The sequence below is a fragment of the Parus major genome, chromosome 2, assembly GCF_001522545.3.
Source record: "Parus major isolate Abel chromosome 2, Parus_major1.1, whole genome shotgun sequence".
NCBI classification, from domain to species: domain Eukaryota; kingdom Metazoa; phylum Chordata; class Aves; order Passeriformes; family Paridae; genus Parus; species Parus major.
The window spans coordinates 90,464,633-90,486,696 of record NC_031769.1 but is presented as its reverse complement, the minus strand read 5'-3'; the positions used below and the strand labels follow the sequence as shown (position 1 = coordinate 90,486,696).

Sequence of the window (22,064 nt, the reverse complement as noted above, 5' to 3'; positions counted from 1 at the left end):
ACACTTCTGTGTCTGACTGAGAGAAAAGTTTTCCAAACTAAACTTTGCCAGCTCTAACTTCTGTTGCCTGGTTTCTCAAAAGACCCCCATTAAACATGGAATTTACTCAAGTGTTCTGGAATGTTCAGTAGGATCTGAGTCTATTTTATACCCCAACAATGAATACTTTATCTTGGTGGGAGACCTGAGAGGATCTAGCTTGGATAAACACCCAATAAGCACCTTGGATGTTAGAAGCTCCACTGTCAGCAGTGCAGAGGTAACAAGGAGGGTTGCTAGTTGCAGCTTGGTTTTTGTAGCTCCAGTTCTGCCATTCAGGAAAAAAGGAGGTGGGGAAAGAATGGGAAACATCATTGAAAGGGGCAAAGGAAGGGAAAAAAGACAATGGTTGCTGTCCCTCCTAGAACCACCCTGTCATTTTTCCGTCTACCTCCACAGCATGCTGTTTTCCAGGTCTCTGCATTTCTGCTTTCCTTTCCTTCCTGATGGCTCTTGTCCCTGAGCTGCCATGGGCTTGAAGTTAGTGTCAACACAGTAGTGAGTGTAGGACTTGTATTCTCACGTATACCTCTGCTGAGGTGCTTTCGCTGAAGGTCATCACTGACTCTAGTTCTAGTGTTTAGAATTCAGATGCCCTATCCTGCTTCCCTAATGCTGACCCCTGTGCATCTTTTAACATTCTCAGGTGCTGTTCACAAGCCTTCCTGTAGTCCATGTGTATGCTGTTAGCACGACAGCGCTGAACGACCCAAGGAAGCAGCACGGAAATGTCTACTCCTGCCCCGTCTACAAAAAGCCTCGGAGAACAGACCTGACGTACATCTTCTCTTTGTATCTGAAAACAGTGCAGAATCCTGATCACTGGACTTTGAGGGGGGTAGCACTGCTCTGCAGTTCGAAGTAAGAACAGACAGCTGTGAAGGAGAGAAAGAAAGAACCACCAAGTAGGATTAAGCTGCAGCCAGTGTTGCATTGTTATTGTCAAAGTGGTGTCTACCTTCTCACAGGGGGATGGGGATTGGCAGGCGATACATAGAGATTATGTTAGCTGCACATAGATCAGTTTACTCTGTTCACAGCAAAAATACTGAATTTATTTATCCTGGGAATATCAGAGGGAAAACAGCTGCAGATGTAAATTCGACAACTCTTATAAAGCAAGTGAGAATATAATCAACTAATTTGCTCATAATGGAAACACTACATAAAAAAGTGCTTATGATAGTGACAACTGCTCTGACATCTTATGGTGGTTCTTTTGTAGATGTTATCTTTCATCTTAATACAAGAATTTTTCATAATATAATTATTTTTAAATTCAAGTTTGTAGTTAAAATCTCATCATCCATAACATTATTAAAGCTGTAATGACAAGATAATTAAATGCATAGTGAAGTTTTATGTTTATCTGCATATATTTCAATGCACAGTTCCTATGATTTTGTTTTTCTAAGCTTGCTGGGTGGTTTTACTAATGGCTGTGACCATTTTCTTGAACAGTCATTTTTTAATGGAAACAATCATAGAAAGAGGAGTGTTTATCTTTGCACAAGAAATGCTTTTTGCACTTATTAACTTGTTTCTAAACCTATATCCACTTATAAGGAAGGTTTGCACATCCCCCATTATTAGCAGGAAGGAAGGTTTTAAAGTTTTCTCAGAGTAAACACATATGAACACCATTTTGGCTCTATTAATACCCCTTCCATTTGAATTTGTGCCTGAATCCTGAAAACTCAAACCTCTTAAGTGCTTTTTGTTCTGTATTTTGCATCAGTTTAGTTTTAAAAAAGGAAGACGACACACAGGCCATACTTCACCTAAATGGTTGAACTATTTTTGTGTTAACCACCACAGCTATCTACCCTGTAAGTGAAGGATGACTGATACTTGTCTTTTAATAGACAGATGGGTATTGGCAGAAAATGTGTTTGGCTTCTTTCACTAGTACAAATTCGAAGCAAAAGAAACTGTTGTTGGATGTTATGAAAGAAAGACTTGCAGTCAGGACTTTGTTAATATTTTTTTTTCTCCTTGTAAACACTTTTAATTTTTGTATAGCAAGTGTCTAAGAAAGTAGTTCATATCTTTCATAGCCAGTTTTACTCTGCAGTTAGCAATTGCAGGGCTCATTCCACAAGGAAGTTTGATATTCACACTCACACCCACAACGAAGTACAGAGTGCCAGATTTCTTCTTGGAAAACAGAGAAGACAGGGACACGGTCCCTTTTTTCCACTAAGCTAGGAGCAACAGTGCTGGCAAGATTATCTTTTCAAGTGAAACCAACTGTTCAAAAAATATACACCAGACCTCCCTGCAGTGCAGCTGTACATCAACGGATTTCATTGAGAATTTTGTTTCTGAGATGGCTGAAGGATTCGGCTTAGTGATCATTGATCTTGGAAATTATGAAAAATATGAGGGAGACTTCAAGTAGCAAAGGTCTGTGCTGTTCCACAGAAACTGAGGCTGCAAACCATAGAGTTTTCCCCATCCCTTACCTTTATGAGGGGATATGGAGTAATTTAACTTTGAACTCTTGGTTCACGTAAAAGTCAGATCAGTAACAGTGATACAGATTTAAAATAAAAAATGTACATTGAAATACTTCGCACACCTGAAGAATTCACTGCTTGCTGTGAAACAAATAATCCTCTGACCAACTGAAGCTAGAAGTAAATATTAAAATAATATATATTTGATCGAGGTTATACCTGGTGCTACATCATGTGTTCCATGGAAACTGCATCACTTCTTTTCTTTTTCAAGCAAAATGCTATATGAAGAAAATCTATGGTAAATTATGTTCTAGCACATAGTGTTCTGCTGTATAAAAATGTAAAGAAATAGCTTATTTGAACATGAACATTTTCATTTCAAGAACTAAACCCTGTTTATCAGTTTAGAAAAATGCCAAATCTTGAAGAATTAGAATGCAAACCATATTACTGAAGAACCATAAAAATCATACAGTATTTCACTGAAGATAGCTATACAGAACTGAAGAACATAAAGTGACTTTGCTTCAAAAAGGCTTCTGATCACTGGTAAAGAACACCAAACAAAACATTCAGTATATCTGTCAAGTAAAATGCTCTTTCCTTTTTGCATGTGATTATAGTAGAGTGGAGATGAACAATTTATTATTGACTGAAATGTGTTCCTTTACCCATCTTCTTCTCTTGCTCTATCCTGCCCTTCCACTCAGTGGAGTTTCTGCTCCCAATCTGGCAACACTAATTTGGTTTGAAATGCCACTGACACAGTAAAGCATTGACCTTCCCCAACCAGTGTTCTCTAGTTACTATTGCTAGAGCTGTTTCACTTCAAGTGGGATGTACACCAATCTAAATGAAAGAACTGGCAGGCAGAATACTTGAAATCAAACTAATTATATTTGAGTGATAGATTAACAATTAGCTGGAAGTTGTCAAACAATGTATTTAGATAACCAAGTTATGCTCTTCTGTTAAAATGAACCCAAGGTATTAAATACAATTATACAGCTTTTGGCAATATTGTACAAGTTTCACACAGATAGTAATGACTAACATTGCTTTAGATAAGTGCTTTAAAGGCAACTCCATTTAAGAATGAAGAGAGCAATACAGTCCTGCACCCCATGTCAGCGTAGCAGTCATGTTTACAAACATATCTGATGTCAGGACACTGGCTCCTGAGAGTTGCAAATAAACAGCATTCCATAGTCCAAAGGGTGTCTGTCTCATAATCCCTGAGGCTGTGACTGGTCAATAATGATGATGATAGGAAAAAAAAGAATTGGGTTATGGATTGGCCCTGTACATCTGTGACTTTGTAAAATAGATTTTAATTGCAGCAAAGCTCAGAAAAAACACAGAGAGTGGAAAACAAAACAATTCCCTTGTCTGGTCAGTTATGCTCATAAACCCTGTGATCCTCTGTAAAGAATTATAGTTTTCTAAAAGATCTCAAGGAAACTGTAGTTATAATATTCTAATTTTTCTCTCCATTTATCCAGAACCTACGCATTCATTTCATTCCACTTTTCCTGCTTCATATCATCTCCTTTCTCACAATCTCATCTTTCCAAAACATAAAAACAATACCTCTTTCCCTTTTCATCCTGCTATTCCATATTTAATGTGTCTTCTTTTTTATTCTTACTCCATAAATGCACAAAACGCATTGCTTACTTACAATGAACCTTCCTATTCCAGAAGTTTGGAGATAACCTGTCATCATTTCAGGAGTTTATATTTTCCAGTAAGAAAAAACACGGTTTACTCAAAACCCTATAATTCCTACCACATTTTTTCATACTGTGGGTAAAGCAGGAATATGCTCCTCCTGCTTTTTCGGTGAGGGCCCTTAAGTGGTAATATTTGTCCAGCTAAACGACATTTTCCACAGTTCTTCCTTTTGCTAAGATGAAGTAATAGCTTTGTTATTGTTTTCTGACTAGATGAATTGATACAAGATAATGGAAATAAATTTTATACTGTTGTACATGAAACGATGAGAGTGATTAGGCTGTAAAGTGACTGCTAAATCAATCTTGGAAATGCAGCAGATTCCCATCTCCCTTTGACACTGTGAGTTCCATTTGGGTTAGCGATGGCACACGCCGAGACAGAGGGGGAGCCCCTTCATTCAGTTCGCATGGCTTGACTTTTGTCAGGAAGACGACACTACAGACACCGGTGGGGATGGCAGAACAACACCAACAGGGTTTGTGATACAACACAAATTCACACGTTTTTCTAAAGCTGAGTGAGTACATACTGTTTTCTCTCTTGCTCAGTGAGGACAGTATGGTGTGTGTGCTCATTGACTCCTTATACTGATTGCTTTAAGTCTAGCAATGGGACGTCATCATCACCTCCTCCTCCTTCTTTTCTTTCCTGCTTAAGGAGGACTTCTGGGATAGTCACCCCTATTTCAGTTGACTGGGAAGCACCTTTTGTTGCGCTATTCTTGTCCTTCTTTACCTTAGTGATAACTTCTGTGTAAGAGATTTCTTCAGTGAAGGGCTCTGCTGCTGGGAGCTCAGACGCGATGTGTACACCGGCTTCCTGGATCCCCTCCTGACCTTCGGCTCCTGTTCGTTCTTTATTTTTTTTATGGATCTTGAATGTTTCCTTTGTTGGAGCAGCTTGTGAAATGGTTTTCTTGATCCTTATCCCAGATTGTCTCAGTCTCTCTCCTGACTGCCTGATCCTCTCTCTCCTCTCGGGGGTCACTATCCTAGTTTGAAGCCTGTTTACCTTCTTGCCAAAATTTTGTCTTGTCTTTTGGATATTTTCCCTTGAAAATGCCTTTTTGATGTCATCAATGCGCCTCATGCCTGATTTCTTGAACTTGGTTGCTTTGCTTTCTTCAATATAATATTCTTCATCAGAAGACAGATCATCAGGTGGGAAGAAGTCGTCCTCTATAGTTTCACCCGCTGTCATCTCTTTGATAACAGAGAGAGATGAAGGACACTCGGTTTCCTCCTGTGAATGAAAGCAGAGAGTCACGTTCCAGCAAGTGTGTTTCAAAAAGATGGTGGTTCAAGCATATTTTTTTTTTTTGGTTGGCTTGCAGTTAATCAGTGCTAACTAAAATATTATACTGTAACAAAGTAAGGTAGGCTTGTACCATGGCAGTCAATCTATGCATAACACAAATGGCAAAAGAAATCTTTACCAAGTTCTCTAAAGATATTATATGCCTGATTAAAGATTTCTCTACACTGTGGTTCTACCTGACATTAATTAATGCAATGGTCCTATATGTCTTGGCCTCTAATGGTTTTCAGAGCAGACTTATCTAGGGCTTTTTTTTTTTTTTTTTTTTTTTTCCTTGGTTGAGCTTATCTGCTTCTCTGGATCAGTTCTAGGTCCATTATTCCTCACCAATAAAAGCAGAAACTGTAGACAAAAAAGAGTCTCTTGGGCTTGTATCAGCTCTACACTGTCACACTGTCCAAGCAAATGCCTCAATCATATAAGTAGCTTCAGTCTATTACCATTACAAAGACAATTGTGCATTTTTGACTGTTTGGAATTAGCAAGCAGCCCAGAAGGGAATTAACCCAAACATATTAATTTACATGTGCTGGCTGCACTATGGGACAAATCACTAAAGCATGGAGATATTATTTGGTAAATCAAATAACACACAATTCATTCAGCACTTGAACCATTGCTGAGGTGAACTTGACTCATTCCATCACAAAATGTATGATATTCCTGAGCAAGCACCTCTGTGTCCTGTGGTGAGTTTGGTGGCCTGTTTGAGCATGCAGAATTATATATTTATATGACACATCTAATGTGTATCTGCAGCATGCTTGGAAATGGTGACTATCCTAGATATCTTAGCCCTAGGAATTCATGCAGCTTCTCCAAAGAAAAATTGCTAGAGACTCAAAGCTTAAAGACATAGAAAACTTCCAAAAACTGTCCACAGTAAACAAAAAATTTACCAAGAATCAGCTAATGGCTAAGGACATCTGAGAAAAAAAAAGGGAAAAAGGTTGATGGGAATGAAGGATTTATCTGAACAGGGAGAATCTCCTAAGAAAGCTGTTTCCCTGATCTGCCTGGACAGTACAAATTTGTGGGTCAGTGTCAGTGAATCACTTCTATCTAGAAGTGCAGTGTATGCAGAGTAGAAAAACTGTAACTTGTAGGAGGGGTGTGAGATGGACAATGCCACCCCCTTCTTTCCTACCAGTGTTTTCCATGCACGTGCCTGTGTTCTTGTCCCACGAGGAGCAGCCCTTTGGGGTGCAAACAGCTGTCTGACACTTTCCTAAGCTGTTTCCCTTTAGTACTAACTACTGCAGCTGATTTCTGGGGCATGGCAGTGTCAGGACTGTGCCCTTAGTATTATCCTAATGTAGACAATAGGAGAGATATTAAAGCTGTGAACACATGAACAGCAATTAAGGCTAACTGAATATTTTGCTGTGAACTTCTTTCCAGCCAAAAAGATGTCTGTCATTTTTCACAGTGACTCATTAGTAGTGAGTCATGTTATTTTACTGAGTGCTAGCAATACATAAAATAACATACATTGAGCTATTTGACAGATAAAGCCCACTTAAGAGACTCTCATCCTGCCTTGGCTTCAATAAAAACCCTCCAGTAAAATAGTTGTTAATGCTTAGAAAAAATAGGGACAAATTATGTTACATTGATTACAGCAGAATGTTGTTCAACTCATCTGTCAAAATCAGCAGGAACAAAACTACAATGCTTTGCTAATAATCTTCATTAACATGTGCAAATTAACATTAATTATATAAAGACTTCTACATATAAACATAATCTCTTTTTTTCTGAAAATTAACTAAAACACAGCTGGATAGCAATTCCTCGAAGTTTTTAAATTATACCCCATTCCTTCAGCTGAAATGGTAGCAAAAATATTTCCAGAATGAATATTCTGAAATTTCAGTACATACAGAGATGAATGAAATATGGGGAGAGGAATATACATTTCATAGAAAATTACATTTTAAAAGGAGGGAAGGCAGAGACACTATTTTCTCTGCAATATTTGTCTTCCTTTGGAACAATTTGTCTGTGCTTTTTGTCAATTGCCAGATTTTTATTGTATTTACTTTTAGTCTGTTATCTACAGAAGAGAGCACTTTAGCTTTCCTAAACACATTAGAATCATAAGTTATGAGAAAGAACATGTGAGATGAAGATCTTGTAGATGAGACAAGGAGACCAGAGCCACAGATCCTGAGAAGCATTTTCATTCTGCTACAGACTCTCAGTATGAATTTTGCCAAATCTTTGATTTTCTTCTTTTCCTTGGTCTCTGCACACATCTTGCAGAATCAAATGTAGCAAGGCAAAACATTAGTGTGAGTTTCTATCTCCTCTCAAGATTTCTGGATGTTGCTGAAGTGGAAAGTATTAGTGAGCCTGTCTAGCATGTTAGGAAGGTTTGAGAATAAAAATCCAGTGATTTAGGCTCAGTGGGTGAGCTTTTTCATCTGCTTTGTTTCTCTCTCCTGCTCCTAACTCATTTCTTCTTATCGCTAGCTATCTATCTGTGCAACAGAGAGAAGAGAGGAGCTCATCCTTCCTAAGGGAAGAACAAGAAGCTTTAGTACCAGGTGGGAAACAGAGTCAAAGTGTATAGCTACCAGCTCCTTTACAAGCTCACTAAAACCAAAAGGCCAAACACCTACTGATTTCAACAGCACAGAACAAAGCTCTAAATTGGGTGAGAGCTTTCTCCTTGTCTATAAAGAAGAGAGGACTGGGAATAGGAGGACTGGGCAGTCCGATATTTTAGGGAAGGGTGAGAAGGGAGTTAAGCCATTGATGCTGCTGATTTTAAGCTTTTTGTTAAAAATCTACTTAAGCATTTTGCTAGGAAGAACTTGGACCCACACCACCACTCATGGGAGGTAAAGGAGGATCTAAAATGAGAACAGGAGATTCTTTCACAATAAAATATTAAACCAAGCAGTCAATTATTTTTAACATGGTTTTTGAGGAGGGAGGCATGCAATCATAGAGTCTATATATAGATTAATGCATAGGACATGTACTCTGCTTGCCTCATCTACTTGGCAAACACCGAAGACATGCACAGGTCAGAATCAGAAAACAAATCTGTCTAAGCTGAGAATTCTCTTTCCCTTTTATTACTCCTCCTAGAAGGAGCACCTGCAGAGGGTGCTCACACTGGTACTGCTATATTCATTGGCCATAATCTCCTTAAAATTATCTACCATGCAACACACTGGAAACAGACTTAGACCTTTCAAGCAGAACAAATTTTTTCCTTCTCTTCCAAGAAAAAAGTTGGCAAATCTGTCATGTGAGTGGTTGATTTGGAATTTGTCTTCCATTTGTACAAGAAGTGTAACACACATGATCACATTATGCATCTCCCACCTTCTCACCCTTACATGGCCCCTCCACTAACACAGAAACATTTGGGCATTTTCCACCAATTTGAGAATGGAGCTGGGTGCTGACACAAAGAAATAAGTGCTCTTCTACTGAGCTGGCCGGGTTTTGAGTCATTCTGTCTGTCCCCACCAAGCTGACATCTGTTGCAAGAAAGCATGTCATGTCTCAGGTACCTTGTTTGTAAGATATGAAGGTTGTGAGGGGACAAGGGTGCTGAGAAAAGGGGTTGTGTGTTATGAATGGGTGTAGGAGGAGATAGGGGAGAAAGCAGTCAGACTAGATAGTGTGTTGGAACTCAAAATGTTTGGAGAAATTCATGGGGCAGGAAGTACATGAGGCCCGATAGGAGAAAGACTTCAGGTTTCGTGGTCACAAAGGAGGGACTGAATGATAAGGGAAAATCCTGGAGATCTTTGCAGGGTAGTTAGATCCACTACTTAAGGAAAAAAACCTTAACAGACAAAACTTAAAGGTATAACACCATAACAGAACAATTGCACAATTCAGGAGTGGCTGGTGAAGCTCCTGGCATGGCAAATTTGCTAAGAAAGCATCTTAAACATGTACTTTATTTTTTTCCTATTTTTTGAGTATTTAACCTCTCAAATATGCCTAGCCAAAGAATTTTGAGTTCTTAAGGGCCTGGCTGAATACGAGGTAAACATATATAAGTAAGCCTCAGCCAGGAGGAGGCCAGCATGGCATTGATTTGAACAGATGGCTCCAGGGCCAGAGAATATTGAAACCTAACAACGTCTGACTCCATCACTGGCATTTTCACCCCCTGCTCTCATTTCAGTTTCATTCACAATTAAAAAAATTTCAAGGGGACATAAACTGTGTTTTTGAAACCCTCCTTTAGCTCAAACTTTCCATCAGCTGCCAAAATTCTGGCTGCTCAGCACCCATGGGAGGGAACAGTGACCATTTTGCAGGCAATGCAGGCTTCTTCCAACCACAAGGAAGGGATCAAAGCAGTAGCATTTGTTCCCATAGGCTACAGTAAAGCATTTATGAGGGCAGGCTAATGCACCTGCTCCTCAACCACACAAAGGAAAACGTGCTGACTTTTCCACCTCACTGAAACCTTAAAACCAGGATGTAAATAATCTTAAATGTGGCAGTGCCTCTAATCAACACTATGAGACTCTCAAGGCAGCAATGCTCAGATAATTGAAACCTGCAAGGGAAAAGAGGCTGTCTCAGAATGTGCCTGCTTGATAACCCTGCCTGCACAGTCAGGCTCTCCTCTTCTCTGGGAAGAGAAAGGGTGAAATGGCAGAGCAAATTGTTTAGCAATGTCTCAGGTATTTTGCAGCCGTGGTTTCCTGGCAAAGATCAGGTTGGCTCTAAAAGCAGCCTTCACTTACTGCTACACTAGGGAGCCAAAGAGAGCTGCTGGAAGAATGTCATGCCTTCAGCAAGGACTGTGAGGCTGGGAAAAGAAAAGAGGGTTGTTGAAAAGATTCCCTCACAACCTTATCAGCTAAATTTCCACTCTTTGAGAGCACAGATGGGATCAATAATTAATAGCAGCAGTACTTTTATTTTCCTTAAGAAAATGTGTGTTTTTCATTTAGAGTTCACTTGATTTGCTAAGCGAAGCATCAACATAATGTCACTGTAAAACAATACTTAGGCTTTATTTAAGTACATGAGCATTTTTAATGATAGTTTCAGTCATAATTTTATTATGTCATTTGAAAAGAAAAAATAAAGGAATATTTTAATGAATGTAGCCAATTCAAGAGCTTTACATCCTTTGCTCTTTCCTGTTTTTTGGTATATGTATTCAAAGCTTTGTTTTTCAAAACTCAGATTGGGGTTCCAAAATTGTCAGAGGGGGAAAAAACGGTAATACACTGTATTACACGTAAATATTTACAAGAAGTCCTACAAAGTGGTTTTGTGTTCTCATTCCAAATAGCTTGAAAACTCTAAACAGCTTCAATAAATGTAGCAGTTATTATCTCTCAACTATTACCTAATTTCAATCAACACTTTAGCAGAACGATTTTAAAATAAAAAAAAAACAAACTGAGAAAATCAGAATGAGCAAATAAATAATTCATTTTAATATATCTAAACACACACACACATATATATATATAAGTATATATAAAATCAAGACTCAAAATGACTCCTAAAGAAACTGCTCACAGCATAAGAAGGGAGGAGAGACTGATGAAATGACTTGGAGTCATTGTGTTGCACAGGGAAAAGGTCACAGCAAATGATCTTTCAGCCTTGGGGTGTATGACATGGAAAGTGCAGGTGATGATTAACATAAGCACAGATGGGACTCACTGATGATCACCTGACAATTCTGAAGCAGAGCACGAAGCAGCAAAATGGTCAAAGGCTACCCCATGCCTGCTCTGGCACTGCTGCTGTGTCTATGACAACTGGTGATGCAAGTGATGGGCAGCTTATGGGCAGGAAACTGCGCTGCCACAATGTTTTAAACAAATCTCAGAAATTTGCATGTTGGATGAATGATTTGTTATTCAGACTGGTAGCCAAGGTAAATCAGGAAAACATCTTGAAACTGTGCTCTAAATCTACAAGAAACCACTGATGAATAACCAATTACAAATCACCCAGTACTTTTACTCATATTCTAACAGTTAAGAGTGAAGCTTTATAAATCTCAAGTGATCCCCTCATTTCTTCTGCAAATATGTCATTTCAGAATCTCTGACAGCAGGCCAAAAAACCACTCAGATGAGAGGGAAACAGGATTATTTTAAAAGGCCACCTAAGAAATTTTATCAGGTAAACACTTCAGCATATAAGACTTTATGGCTAAGTGCTGTTGCTGCATTTAGAATTATTTTTACACAATGGAAAACCAGCCTGGTCAGAACAGTCAACTCCCCTAATTTCTCTTTTGTGAAGCCTACTACACATTCCTTTTATTAAAATTCTGACAGAAATTCATTAATTCAACCACCAGCATCAAATGTCTACAAAGGACCTCATTCTCCCATAATCGCTGTCTGTGGCTTGCAGCAGTCAATGAGCAGCCAGCTCCCAGTTACACCACAGCAGTGGAGAAGCCCTTGGCTCCAGGCTACCACATGCTGCATAAAAAGGATGACTGCAGCTTCAGGGGAAAACAAAAGCTTCACCCTTTCTCTGCTCTGTTATTGCTTTATGGAACTAGACCAGGGAATAAAGTCTGCAGGTCAGTTTGCAGGCTTGCAATCAAACTGGTGAAATTTCTCATTTCCAAGTTTTCTGGAAGCCCCTTGTAAGTGAAGGGGGAAAAACATCACAAGGTGTGATAAGATATAAAAAAATATATTTGGCAATGTTTTGATTAATTCATTCTTCCATCACATGTTGATGGCTCCTACAAGTCAGCTAGAGCAGGGAAGAGTTCTCAAGTACAAGTGAAAGCCAGTTACCAGGAGCTGCTGAACTTGTCTGCCCAAGCAGATGTGTCTCCATATGAACTCATTTCTGGACAACATTTTAACTACAGGGGGAAGGCAGATTCTTGTACTGTAGGAACAGTATCCAGAAGCAGATGTCCACAACAGGTTGGGAGAATCAGGTTCCACACTCTTCTCTCCGCTTATTTGAAAGGAGTATACAGGCCAAATGTACACACATCTGTGTTACTGATGTCTAATCAATGCCTGGCAAGAAGAGTCCTGTCCCAGATCCTAAATTTCCTGTTTGTGACTTCACATAGCTGTTCCTGTGCTGTTTTGATCAACTTTATTCCTGTACTAAAGGAATAATTGCAAGGTTCAGCTATCTTCCATAGTGCTGAGAATATAAATCCCAACTGCATGTCCCCAGTCAAGTCCATTCCCAAATCTGTGCCTCAGGAATGAAGAGTTTTGCTGAACAGCTAGATTTGATAATCTCAAGAGGTCTTTTCCAACCTAAGTGATTCTATGATATGCATTCTAAGATATGCATGTGCCCACAGCAGCCAGCCACAGGTCCTGGTGACAATTCTGAGCAGCCTCTAGGACCATGGAGGAGAGGCACAAACACAGGAGGCTCATGTTGTAACTGCACTCTTCTGCTGACTTGCAGGGCAACCCCAAGGGAAGCCCTGAACAGCTGCATCCAGTGCAAATGTAAACTAAGATCAGCTGTTTCCTCCACTCAGTGCTAATAGGTGGAGAAAAATCAATGGCAGCTCTGAGGACAGCCAGTCCCCATGTGAGGACCATCCCAAAGGAATAGGTCTGGGGGCACCAGATCCAAAGATGTTGAGTCCAGTTTGTAATCTGGTATGAAAAAAAGTCCTGTGAAATATGCTAGCTATTTCATTTTAGGAACACAGAAACAGCCCAATATCTGGGTTGTTTTATTATTTTTTTCAAATTTTCCTTTCTCCTCATTTCTTGCAAACATGTCACTAGGAACACAGCTTTTCTTTAGCTGATTGATAGCTTCTCCATGAGTGGCTGCTGCACAGCACAGGGCCAGCTCTGCACTTTGAACTGGAGCACTGGGCTTGACAGTCCAAACAAAGGGCTCTCGTGGCACTCTTGACACAATCATTGGGTTTGTTTTATTCTCTGTATTCTCAGCAAGGCAATTACCTATCCCAGCTGTAAAAATATTTATAAGGTTTCTGCCACAAGACTCCAACATAGGCCCTGTGTGACTGGGCTGCTGAGACCAGCGTTCTGCTGTCGGAGGTAGTCAGTTAATTCACACCATTTTTTTCCCCATTAAGTTTTCAGGCTGTTCTTTAATAAAAATTTAGGTTTCTTCTCTTCCCGTGAGTTCTAGAAGGCAGTTTTGTCCAGACCCTGTCATCTCCAGGACTGGAGACATCCATTTATAGTTTCAGATCAGAGCTAAAATTATAGGAATTAGCGCCGTGTACACTAAAATTAACATTATTCCAGCTGTAAAAGTAATTTGGTTTCTTGTCTATATTTTTTTCTATGAACTGACAGCTTCTAATTTTGAGCACATTTTATTAATATCACACCTTTTTTGCACCAAGATTTTCAAGGAGATATAACACAGTTGAAAAAGACAGCCTTAGAAACACACTTTCAGAAACCAATTGCAAGCTCCACTTCACATTTCAACACAATGCACTGCCACCTGTTGTTTTTCCAGATTATCTGTTATGAGATAAGATACCAGGTACATAAATATGAGAAAGAATAAGACCTCCCATGTTTCTGCAAAACAGAAAAATGAGCAAATATGAGCCACCTAGCACAGGCTGCTCTGGGTGAGTTATTTAACTCCATGCTACTAAGGATTTTGTTCTGCAGGGCCATTTTTGAGCCTGCCATTCTTATGCCCAAATGGCACCAAATTAATGGCAAACTCCTGAGTTCCTGACATCCTGATTTCTACTGCCACTTCGGATGAAGTTGCTTCTACCTCAGATTTTCCATCCTTATTGGGATTATTATCCCTGTCTTGATCTCACCATTCTTACTGTCCTAGTCATCATAACCACAGAATGTCAGTGGGTAAGAGAAGACACATTTTAACTTATTTTTGCATAACACCAGTGGCATACACAAGGCCACTTCTGTGAGCCTCTCCCAGTGTGTTCAGAGGAGCAACTACAGGGCAAACAAACCAGTTGTAACCCTACTGTGTCGGTCAGTCAAGCCATAATCTTACTTGATTTATGCCAAGTCTACTAATTTTAAATGTCAGACAGCAGTGAGTGAAACAAATACACATATCCCTCCATAGGAAGTAGTTACTCATTTATGGTGCTTACGTGAAGTGATAATAGACAAAAGCCCAGTAACAGTAACATGGACTTCCTGGTGCCTGAACAGTTTCATTTAAATAGGGACTTGCAGAACATGCAGAAAAGCACCTGAAACAAGTTCATTCAGGGTGAAAAATAAAAATCCCCTTTAATTTCTGAATAATTTAGTCAGAATGATTTAAACTGTTAAATGCTCTTTGACTTCAGAGAAGTGATAGCTCTTACAGCTGGTTATTCAGACTAACCTGAACAGAAATGAGCAGTGACCCATACAACCTACAACATCCTTTTTATTCCCTGCTATAGTCTCAGGGCACATAGCATTCCAGGGTCAAAGACTTCACTAAGTCTGAAGTAACCTGGCATTTTTAATCATGCAGTCAGCCTAGGGAGGAGAGCTGCCTGCTACCAAATCTTTTCCTCAACCACATGGCCTTCTAAAACTGAATGCTCTCAATTCCCTGATCATTCTGCTCAAGGATGATCACTTTGTCTTTTTTTAATGTGAGGATATCACCAACTCCTTTCATCATTGCTGATATCTCTTGGGACAATCTCCTTCAGTCAATGATCCTTTTCAACCTGCCTACTCCCTCCATCAATGATAAGATCAAAGCTATCCACTTGAAAGAAAATCTTTAGTATTTAATTGGTGTTTCCTTTTTCTTCATACGTTGCTGCTCTGGCAAAAGTTAAAACTAAAACCCACATGTGCTCACCCATGTAAAGATTCCATGCCAGCAGCACATGGGTGATTGGCCCCACCACAATGTTCCAAACAGTTCATTAGAAAAAAAACCCCTCACTAGAGAAGAGTCGTCAATCACAGCCACAGAGTAAACAACCTGGTTATATCCATTTGTAACGTAAAGCACAGGGAGTACGCTGGTTCTGTAGCTAATAACAGACTCCCACTCATCCTAGCCAAGCTCCAGTCATTCAGGTCTTGGCACTGCAGCACTGTGCCTACTCTGGTGTAAATCAGCAGTGTGAAAATCACTGCACTTGTTTGAAAGAGACTCTCATGAATGTACCTGTGCCTTGAAGTTACAGTCCACCCTTGCTTACCTAGAGCATTCCAGGTTTCATGCAGTGCTGCAGTTATCCCTCTCCAGAAAGGTGATAAATGGTGGATCCTAGGGGGATCCACATATCTACCTTTCCTCTGTGCAAGGGGGGAAAAGGTTGTTCAATCTATCTTACAGAAGGGATGGAAGTTAAGGAGGGAGTCACTCATATTCTCACTGACAGTTCTAAGCCACTTTAGGCAGAGGAAGCCAGAAAGACAACAAAAAATGCTGTTTCCCTTCCTGAAAAGAACCACCTAAGAATTAAACACACAGAACAGGGTGCAGGCCATTCTTGTCCAACAAAACCAGCAGAGACCATAAACTTCTACTGAAGGTGAAGTGTCTCTTTCTTAGAGAAAGTACACATTGTGAGAGCCACCTTTTGTATGAAATATCTGAAAATATCAATGTCTGTTCTTTACATCTGCATGTAAATCAATTTTGAACACATTTTACTATATTTTTAAATAAACAACAGCTCATGTCTTGCTAGCAGAAAAATTTACAACATGCAATGAATACTGTTTTAAGAACAAATATTTTCAAAGCATCGATTCTGCTGCAGTCATTAAATTGAAGGCCCATCAATGAAACAGCATTATGCCATTAACCAGGGAAGTCACAAAGTAGTATTTATTACCTTTAGCTGGGTAATTATTTGCAAGCAAAAAGTGAAAGTGCCTGTTTTCTATTCCATGATGATGAGGCAGGTTGCAATAATGGTAATAATAGAACAGATTTGGTATGTATTTTCTACTAAACAATCGTAGTAAGTCATTCAGTCAGAAAATCTGGGAAGCTCAATTTGGCTGTATATGGTACTAACATAACATTAAACAGGTAATATTCCCTACCTTCAGCTTTTTCCCTTTTTTCAGCTATTTTTTTCCAGTAGTGGAAAATGAACTGTTTAAGAAAGCTGGGTTATAAAGAGGCATTTGTCAGCTGTACACGGTGGTGAATAAACTCAGTGAAACACACAGCTCCATTCATTGCAAATGATGTTATTTATGTACAAACAGATGCAAGACCAGGGTGTAAAGCTGAGTGATGGGGGTGCATTGTGTTACTCGTGACGGGTAGTATTTTCAAGAACACCTAATCAGGAATACAACTCGCTCGAAAGAAACTTTGGTGACTTGCTGATAAAAAAGGAGCAACTATGCTCCTGGTGAAAGATAAAGCACTCTCTACTGATCTGGGAAGCTGGGAAGTTCCAGCTAAGGCAGGATCAGACCATTAAACAAATGTGTTTCACAGCCCTCACTGACAAGACCCCAGAACCGTCTGCACTCTTTGTATGGGTGCAAGTGAGGCCTTGCTGTTTCATGAAACTTCTCTTCAAATGCAATTATTTTAAAGTACAGTGGACATCCTAGAATAAGGTCAGAGAAAGAAACTGTATGATTTCCTTGCCCACTGTGAAAGAACAGTGCTATGTTAAACCATTTCCAAGGCAGAGCATGCAAATACTCATTTGTTACCGTGAAGGGTTAGTGGGTCTGAGCTTTAGCTTGCACATATGCTGCTATACAGTGAGACAATCAAAAAACTCCCAGTTTGTCAGCAGTATGAAAGCATATGGGCATATGCTGCAAGTTAAACAAGCCATGTTTTGAAATTAGTGTTAGAAGAAAGTCTGTGTTTCAGAGAGCCTGAAAACACTTTTGCTATTTGCACTTCTACCTCATACGGCGAAAAAAATAACGGAGATGAATGTCAGGCATGGTTTGTATGACAAGATTTACAGGGCCTGCCTCATATTACCTTTCAGAGAGGCAGCAAATAGTCCTTGCTGATCTGCAGTTAATCTTACACGACTGGCTCAGAAGCCTACCCACACTAATAATAGACCCTGTGTGCTGCTGCCAGTGGGTTCATGCTGAAAGGCATTGGGGAGCACAGATCAGCGTTAAAAAAAGCATAAAATAACTCCTATGTTGGACAGACCGCACCTTTTGCTTTGTTAACCAGCACCTACCAGAAGTCACCAAGGAGGTGGCAAAGTGACAGTACCACAAGAAATTAGGTTCATGGTTACCTGATAGATCACGACCCGGAATTTGTTTTTTCTCAGCATCTCCTCTTGTTTTGCTTCCACCTTCCGCACGCTGGTGCTCTGCCTCTCCACGCGCGCCCGCACCTCCTTCATGGTGGAGCTGACTTTGCGGGTTTTCGCCAGTAACTTGTTCACAGTGAAGCCTGTATTGCCGTGAGCCTGGGCAAGCTTTAAAATGTCAATCTGGATGGTCTTGATGGCATTTTCCATCTCCCTATGCTTCTCCTCTATCCTTTTCTGGCTCGCCTGCACGCTGTCGACAATGTTGGCCACTTTGTCCAGGACTGTCACAATTGTGTAAGCTGCATCTTGCTCCTCTTCCTCCTCGATGACGCTGGAGAGGCGATTTTGGTGTGTTTTGTCAGCCTCCGAGGTGATTTCGCGGCGATCCATTTTGCCTGCCTTCAGCCAGGTTGGAGGGAGGCGAAGTTTCGGTGATCCTGCCAGAATGATTCTGGCGCTGTTGCAGGGAGCCAGGGCGACAGCTGGCTCCGGCGATGCTCAAAGTAGGGCGTGAAACGCCACTCCTGGAGCTTGGTCAAATACTTCTGACTACAAAATATCCACACATCATTGCTCAGATACTTTCAGCAACATGAAACCCCTAAAATTAGGAAGCAATATCTGGAAAGGAACATACGTTTAAAGGGTCACGCTTCTGTACCGATGAAGTTATTAGTGTTAATCCAGGAAAGTTAAGTAACTTGCTAATTAAGCAAACTTGCATATTTTTAAAGATCTACTTTTGTTTTCATGTTACTGGAGTGCTTTCCTCTGAGGGAATTCAAAAAGCGGTCAGGAAAATTAGCACGGTTGTTTCTTTTCCAGCAAAAACAACTTCAGGTCTTCAACGTGCTGCAATTACCCCGTGGGGTAACAAATAAACACACTAAACCAGAGGCAATATAGTGAAAACGTTGTATTGTGACATGCTTTTCCAGTTCAAAATGTTGAAAGTATTTTTTTTTTTTTATTATTGAACAAATTATTAAATCCTACATGCAAAATTCTGAAAGCCTACACTACATGTTAAAACAGCCGAACACGTCCTATTCACACTTTATCTTGGGATCTTTCAAACAACAACTAACAGTCTATTAATATAACTATGACCAGCAGACTAATTTGGATGGACTTCTTTAGCTCTTGAAAATACTCTGTACAAGAGCACTAGTAATTAATTCATTTTTATTTCTTTTTTATTTTAATCACAAACACTATACAATCTGTATTGTAGGTGTTAAAACATGTATTTTCTTTAAAAAAGTTTAAGAAGTATTAAAACAGTTTTAACAGTGATAAAGTAGGCTTTATTCCAATTATTTGTGTTCAATTATTTAACACCAATTTTTACAATACCTAAAACTACTAAGACCTACTTCTTTTGGACCTGTGCCATCTGTTCTGCCAGGTAACTTCCCAAATTATGAAATTTATAATTTTTGTCTTTAAAAATAAATTGTTGGAATTATTTATGAAGATGGCAGTGCTTAGACCCAGCCCACACATTTTATAAATATGTTACAACTACACACAGCACACAGCTTCACAGTTCATGCGATAGGCAGTGTCTAAAAAATCAGTTACTAACTTCCAAAAACATTTAAATATCTACGGTATTTAAACACAGTGTTTTCTAGTTCCTCATAAGAAAAGTAAGCTGTAAACATTTTTACCTTTAGTTCATGCCTTGTTTGTTAGGTAATGTGGACTTATTTTGTTGGTTTGTTGGGGCTTTTTTTAAGTCTACAACCATTGTTGGAATAAATCTGTGTTCCCAAAAATATTACATTCCATGGATAAAGCACAAGTCTATTATATAACCATGTGATACAGATACAGAAAATGAACTACTGTATTCAAAAACATAAAAGTAAAGATACTAAAACAGTCCATAGCTGTTAGAGCTGATGCTTTCAGAATACAGACCAACATTGTTACACTAAAAATGTTCAAAAATAAGGCCTCTGAAATAAATATTTTCATTCTTTAAAAAAAGATATAATAAAAATGTACATCACATGGTCAATGTAGGTATAAAAAGCACTAAGTTAAACCATTCTGGATGATGTATCTGAAGTAAAATGGCCTAGGTTTTGCTTCTGCCGACGTCCTCTATTGTTTTTAGGGCATTTTCTGTTAAGGAAAAAAAAAAAAGAGAGAAATGGGAAAGGAGGGCTGATTTTATATATGCCACATATAATTAAGCCTAGCAATCATGCATTAACTTAATTTTCTGTACTTAACGATGGCAAGGAGTCTAAGATCTGTGCTGACAAGTGGGACACTCCTGCTCTTCAGTACTGGACTGTGACCTGGGAACGTCTGTAGGACCCCAGATCATTCAGAAGCTTGACCCCGAGACGGAAACCAGCAAGGTGCTACATCCTTCAGCCTTGATCCAGCAAACACCTTCCATGGGAAATGATTGCATCAGATGTACTTTATACATATTTCATATTTAAAACCCAGTGGATAGTGAGACTGCATCAATCAGTCTTTTGAAGTGCTGGATCTCCAGGTGCCTTGCTGCTCACAGCAGCCCATGAGACAGAGCCCACCCAGGTCTCTCTGTGGGGTGACTTCAGTGATCCCTTTCTTGGGGCCAAACACACAACTAAAAGGATTCACAAAAGCCAGCAATCCTGAATGGAGTGACTCTTACTCAGCCAGGCAATGAATGATGGCACAGTCCTGCTGGGATGTGAGAGACTGAGAGCTGGGTCATACAGAGGCTGAAAGAGGAGCTGAACCATAGCCTTCCACACCCCTGCTTTGGTCAGCAGGATGTTGAGTGAAAAAGGGAATGACATCAATTGCATGAGCCAAGTAACTCTTTTACATGTGCAGGTGGTGTTTTATACATGTGCTAGTGTCTGTTAAGTGGAACTTTATAAGGGATACAGGGAAAAAGGCCTATACTGTTCATTCATGGGGTGTTCCTCTATAGCACTGAGAAGCTGTAAAATAATGTAGTAGCAGAAAGTTTAGTTTTATGGCCCAATGTAAGTGGAGCTGAAAAACTGAAGGACAGCTTGAGGAGGAAAACTCAAACTGTGGCATGGATGCTCAAGTGTAAGACTTAAATACTTCATGCACCTATAAGGTAACTAAGTAATCCTTAATCTATCTCAGACACCTCAGTGCTTGTTTGGTTCAAGTCCTAGAACTGAATGCCTTGTCATCAGAAATAACCCATGGCTCTCATCTCAGTTTTTACATACCATGAGAATTTCAGACAACCCAGAAACCTGAACTCTGTGCTTGTGTGTCTTTAAGTTTCACAAAACAGATTCTTACAGTAAGTATCTAAGTGAGGGACTAAATTCCACTAATTTTCAGAAAGTGTATATGGTGTGAGGGGTACTTCTTTCTCTGTGTAACACCATTTACAGTGGTACCACAGGGAACATCATCTTGTCCGCCTCTCTGGTTTCACTGAGTGGTAGCTGGGGATCATAGCTTCCACAAAATTTCAGCAATGCTTCAATAAGTCCAGCAAAGGTCTAGCACAGCAGCTTAACTCTTGGATTTGTTTCAAGGCTGATCTGTTCTGGTGTGTATTTGTCTGGAGATTCAGAGTGGTTACTGGTGGTTTCTGAATTCAAACAAATCTGTCGCTTGTGATCAAAGAAACAAAGGGGCAGAAAGGATGTTACATAATCATCCTGCTTCAGTCATTAGGTAGTTTTTAAGTGGGTATTAAGCAAATAAAATGTTGGGCATCATATAATTAAATATAGAAAAGTTATATTCATACAATGTGTAATTTTTCACTGTTTTTGTCTTTACCTACCTGGTTATGCACATGACAATTGCAACTATAATGGCAATCTGTACAGCTCCAATTATTGCTGCAATAAGGACATGCGTAAGCTTTTGTCTACTTGGGACAACATAAAGAATACTAAAGTCTGTCTTTTCACAGTGCTGCCCAGTATATCCTGATTCACACCTGAAAAAGAAAAGGAATATTTCATGGAATCTGTAATTTGACAGCACTCCAATCATTTTGCAGATGAAATGAGAAATCCAAGGGGACACCAGCTGAGAAGAAGCTGGTGAGAAGGTGTATGTGTGATAATGCTTGGGTTAGGGAATGGTTTGGATCTGTCTGGCAAGAGAAGAGACAGAGCAGGTGGATGTGCTCTGCATTTCCTTGATAAGGTTACTAGCGGCCCTCTGAAAACACACGAGCAAGGGGAAGGTCCTGATTTGTCAAAAGAAATACCTGGGTTATTATTGCATTGGTACGATATTTAGGAAGAGTGAAGCAACTGGGTGGAACCAGTAGGCACTTGGAA

At 39.6% G+C, this 22,064-nt stretch overlaps 3 protein-coding genes across 3 annotated transcripts in view; 1 reads left to right on the top strand and 2 right to left on the bottom strand.

The window, feature by feature from the left end:
• LOC107200547 (dynein heavy chain 5, axonemal-like) overlaps positions 1–3,780 on the top strand; it is a 147,771-nt gene extending 143,991 nt beyond the window's left edge. The window contains exon 75 of the mRNA XM_033519374.1: positions 686–3,780. Coding sequence (XP_033375265.1) covers positions 686–904 — 219 coding nt within the window. The 3' untranslated portion in view covers positions 905–3,780. The remainder of the gene's footprint in view (positions 1–685) is intronic.
• Positions 3,380–18,566, bottom strand: CAVIN4 (caveolae associated protein 4). Its single transcript, XM_015619213.2, has 2 exons — positions 17,743–18,566; positions 3,380–5,480 (listed from the first exon to the last, which is right to left on the bottom strand). Exons 1-2 carry the CDS (start codon positions 18,151–18,153, stop codon positions 4,821–4,823), a joined length of 1,071 nt encoding a protein of 356 aa, XP_015474699.1. The 5' UTR covers positions 18,154–18,566; the 3' UTR covers positions 3,380–4,820.
• Positions 18,567–18,710: 144 nt separating this feature from the next.
• The window catches only part of TMEFF1 (transmembrane protein with EGF like and two follistatin like domains 1), a 112,742-nt gene continuing 109,388 nt past the window's right edge, over positions 18,711–22,064 (bottom strand). Inside the window, exons 9-10 of the mRNA XM_015619212.3 lie at positions 21,557–21,715; positions 18,711–19,896 (exon numbers count right to left, since the gene is read on the bottom strand). Of these exons, the coding sequence (XP_015474698.1) occupies positions 19,812–19,896; positions 21,557–21,715 (244 nt within the window). The 3' untranslated portion in view covers positions 18,711–19,811. The remainder of the gene's footprint in view (positions 19,897–21,556; positions 21,716–22,064) is intronic.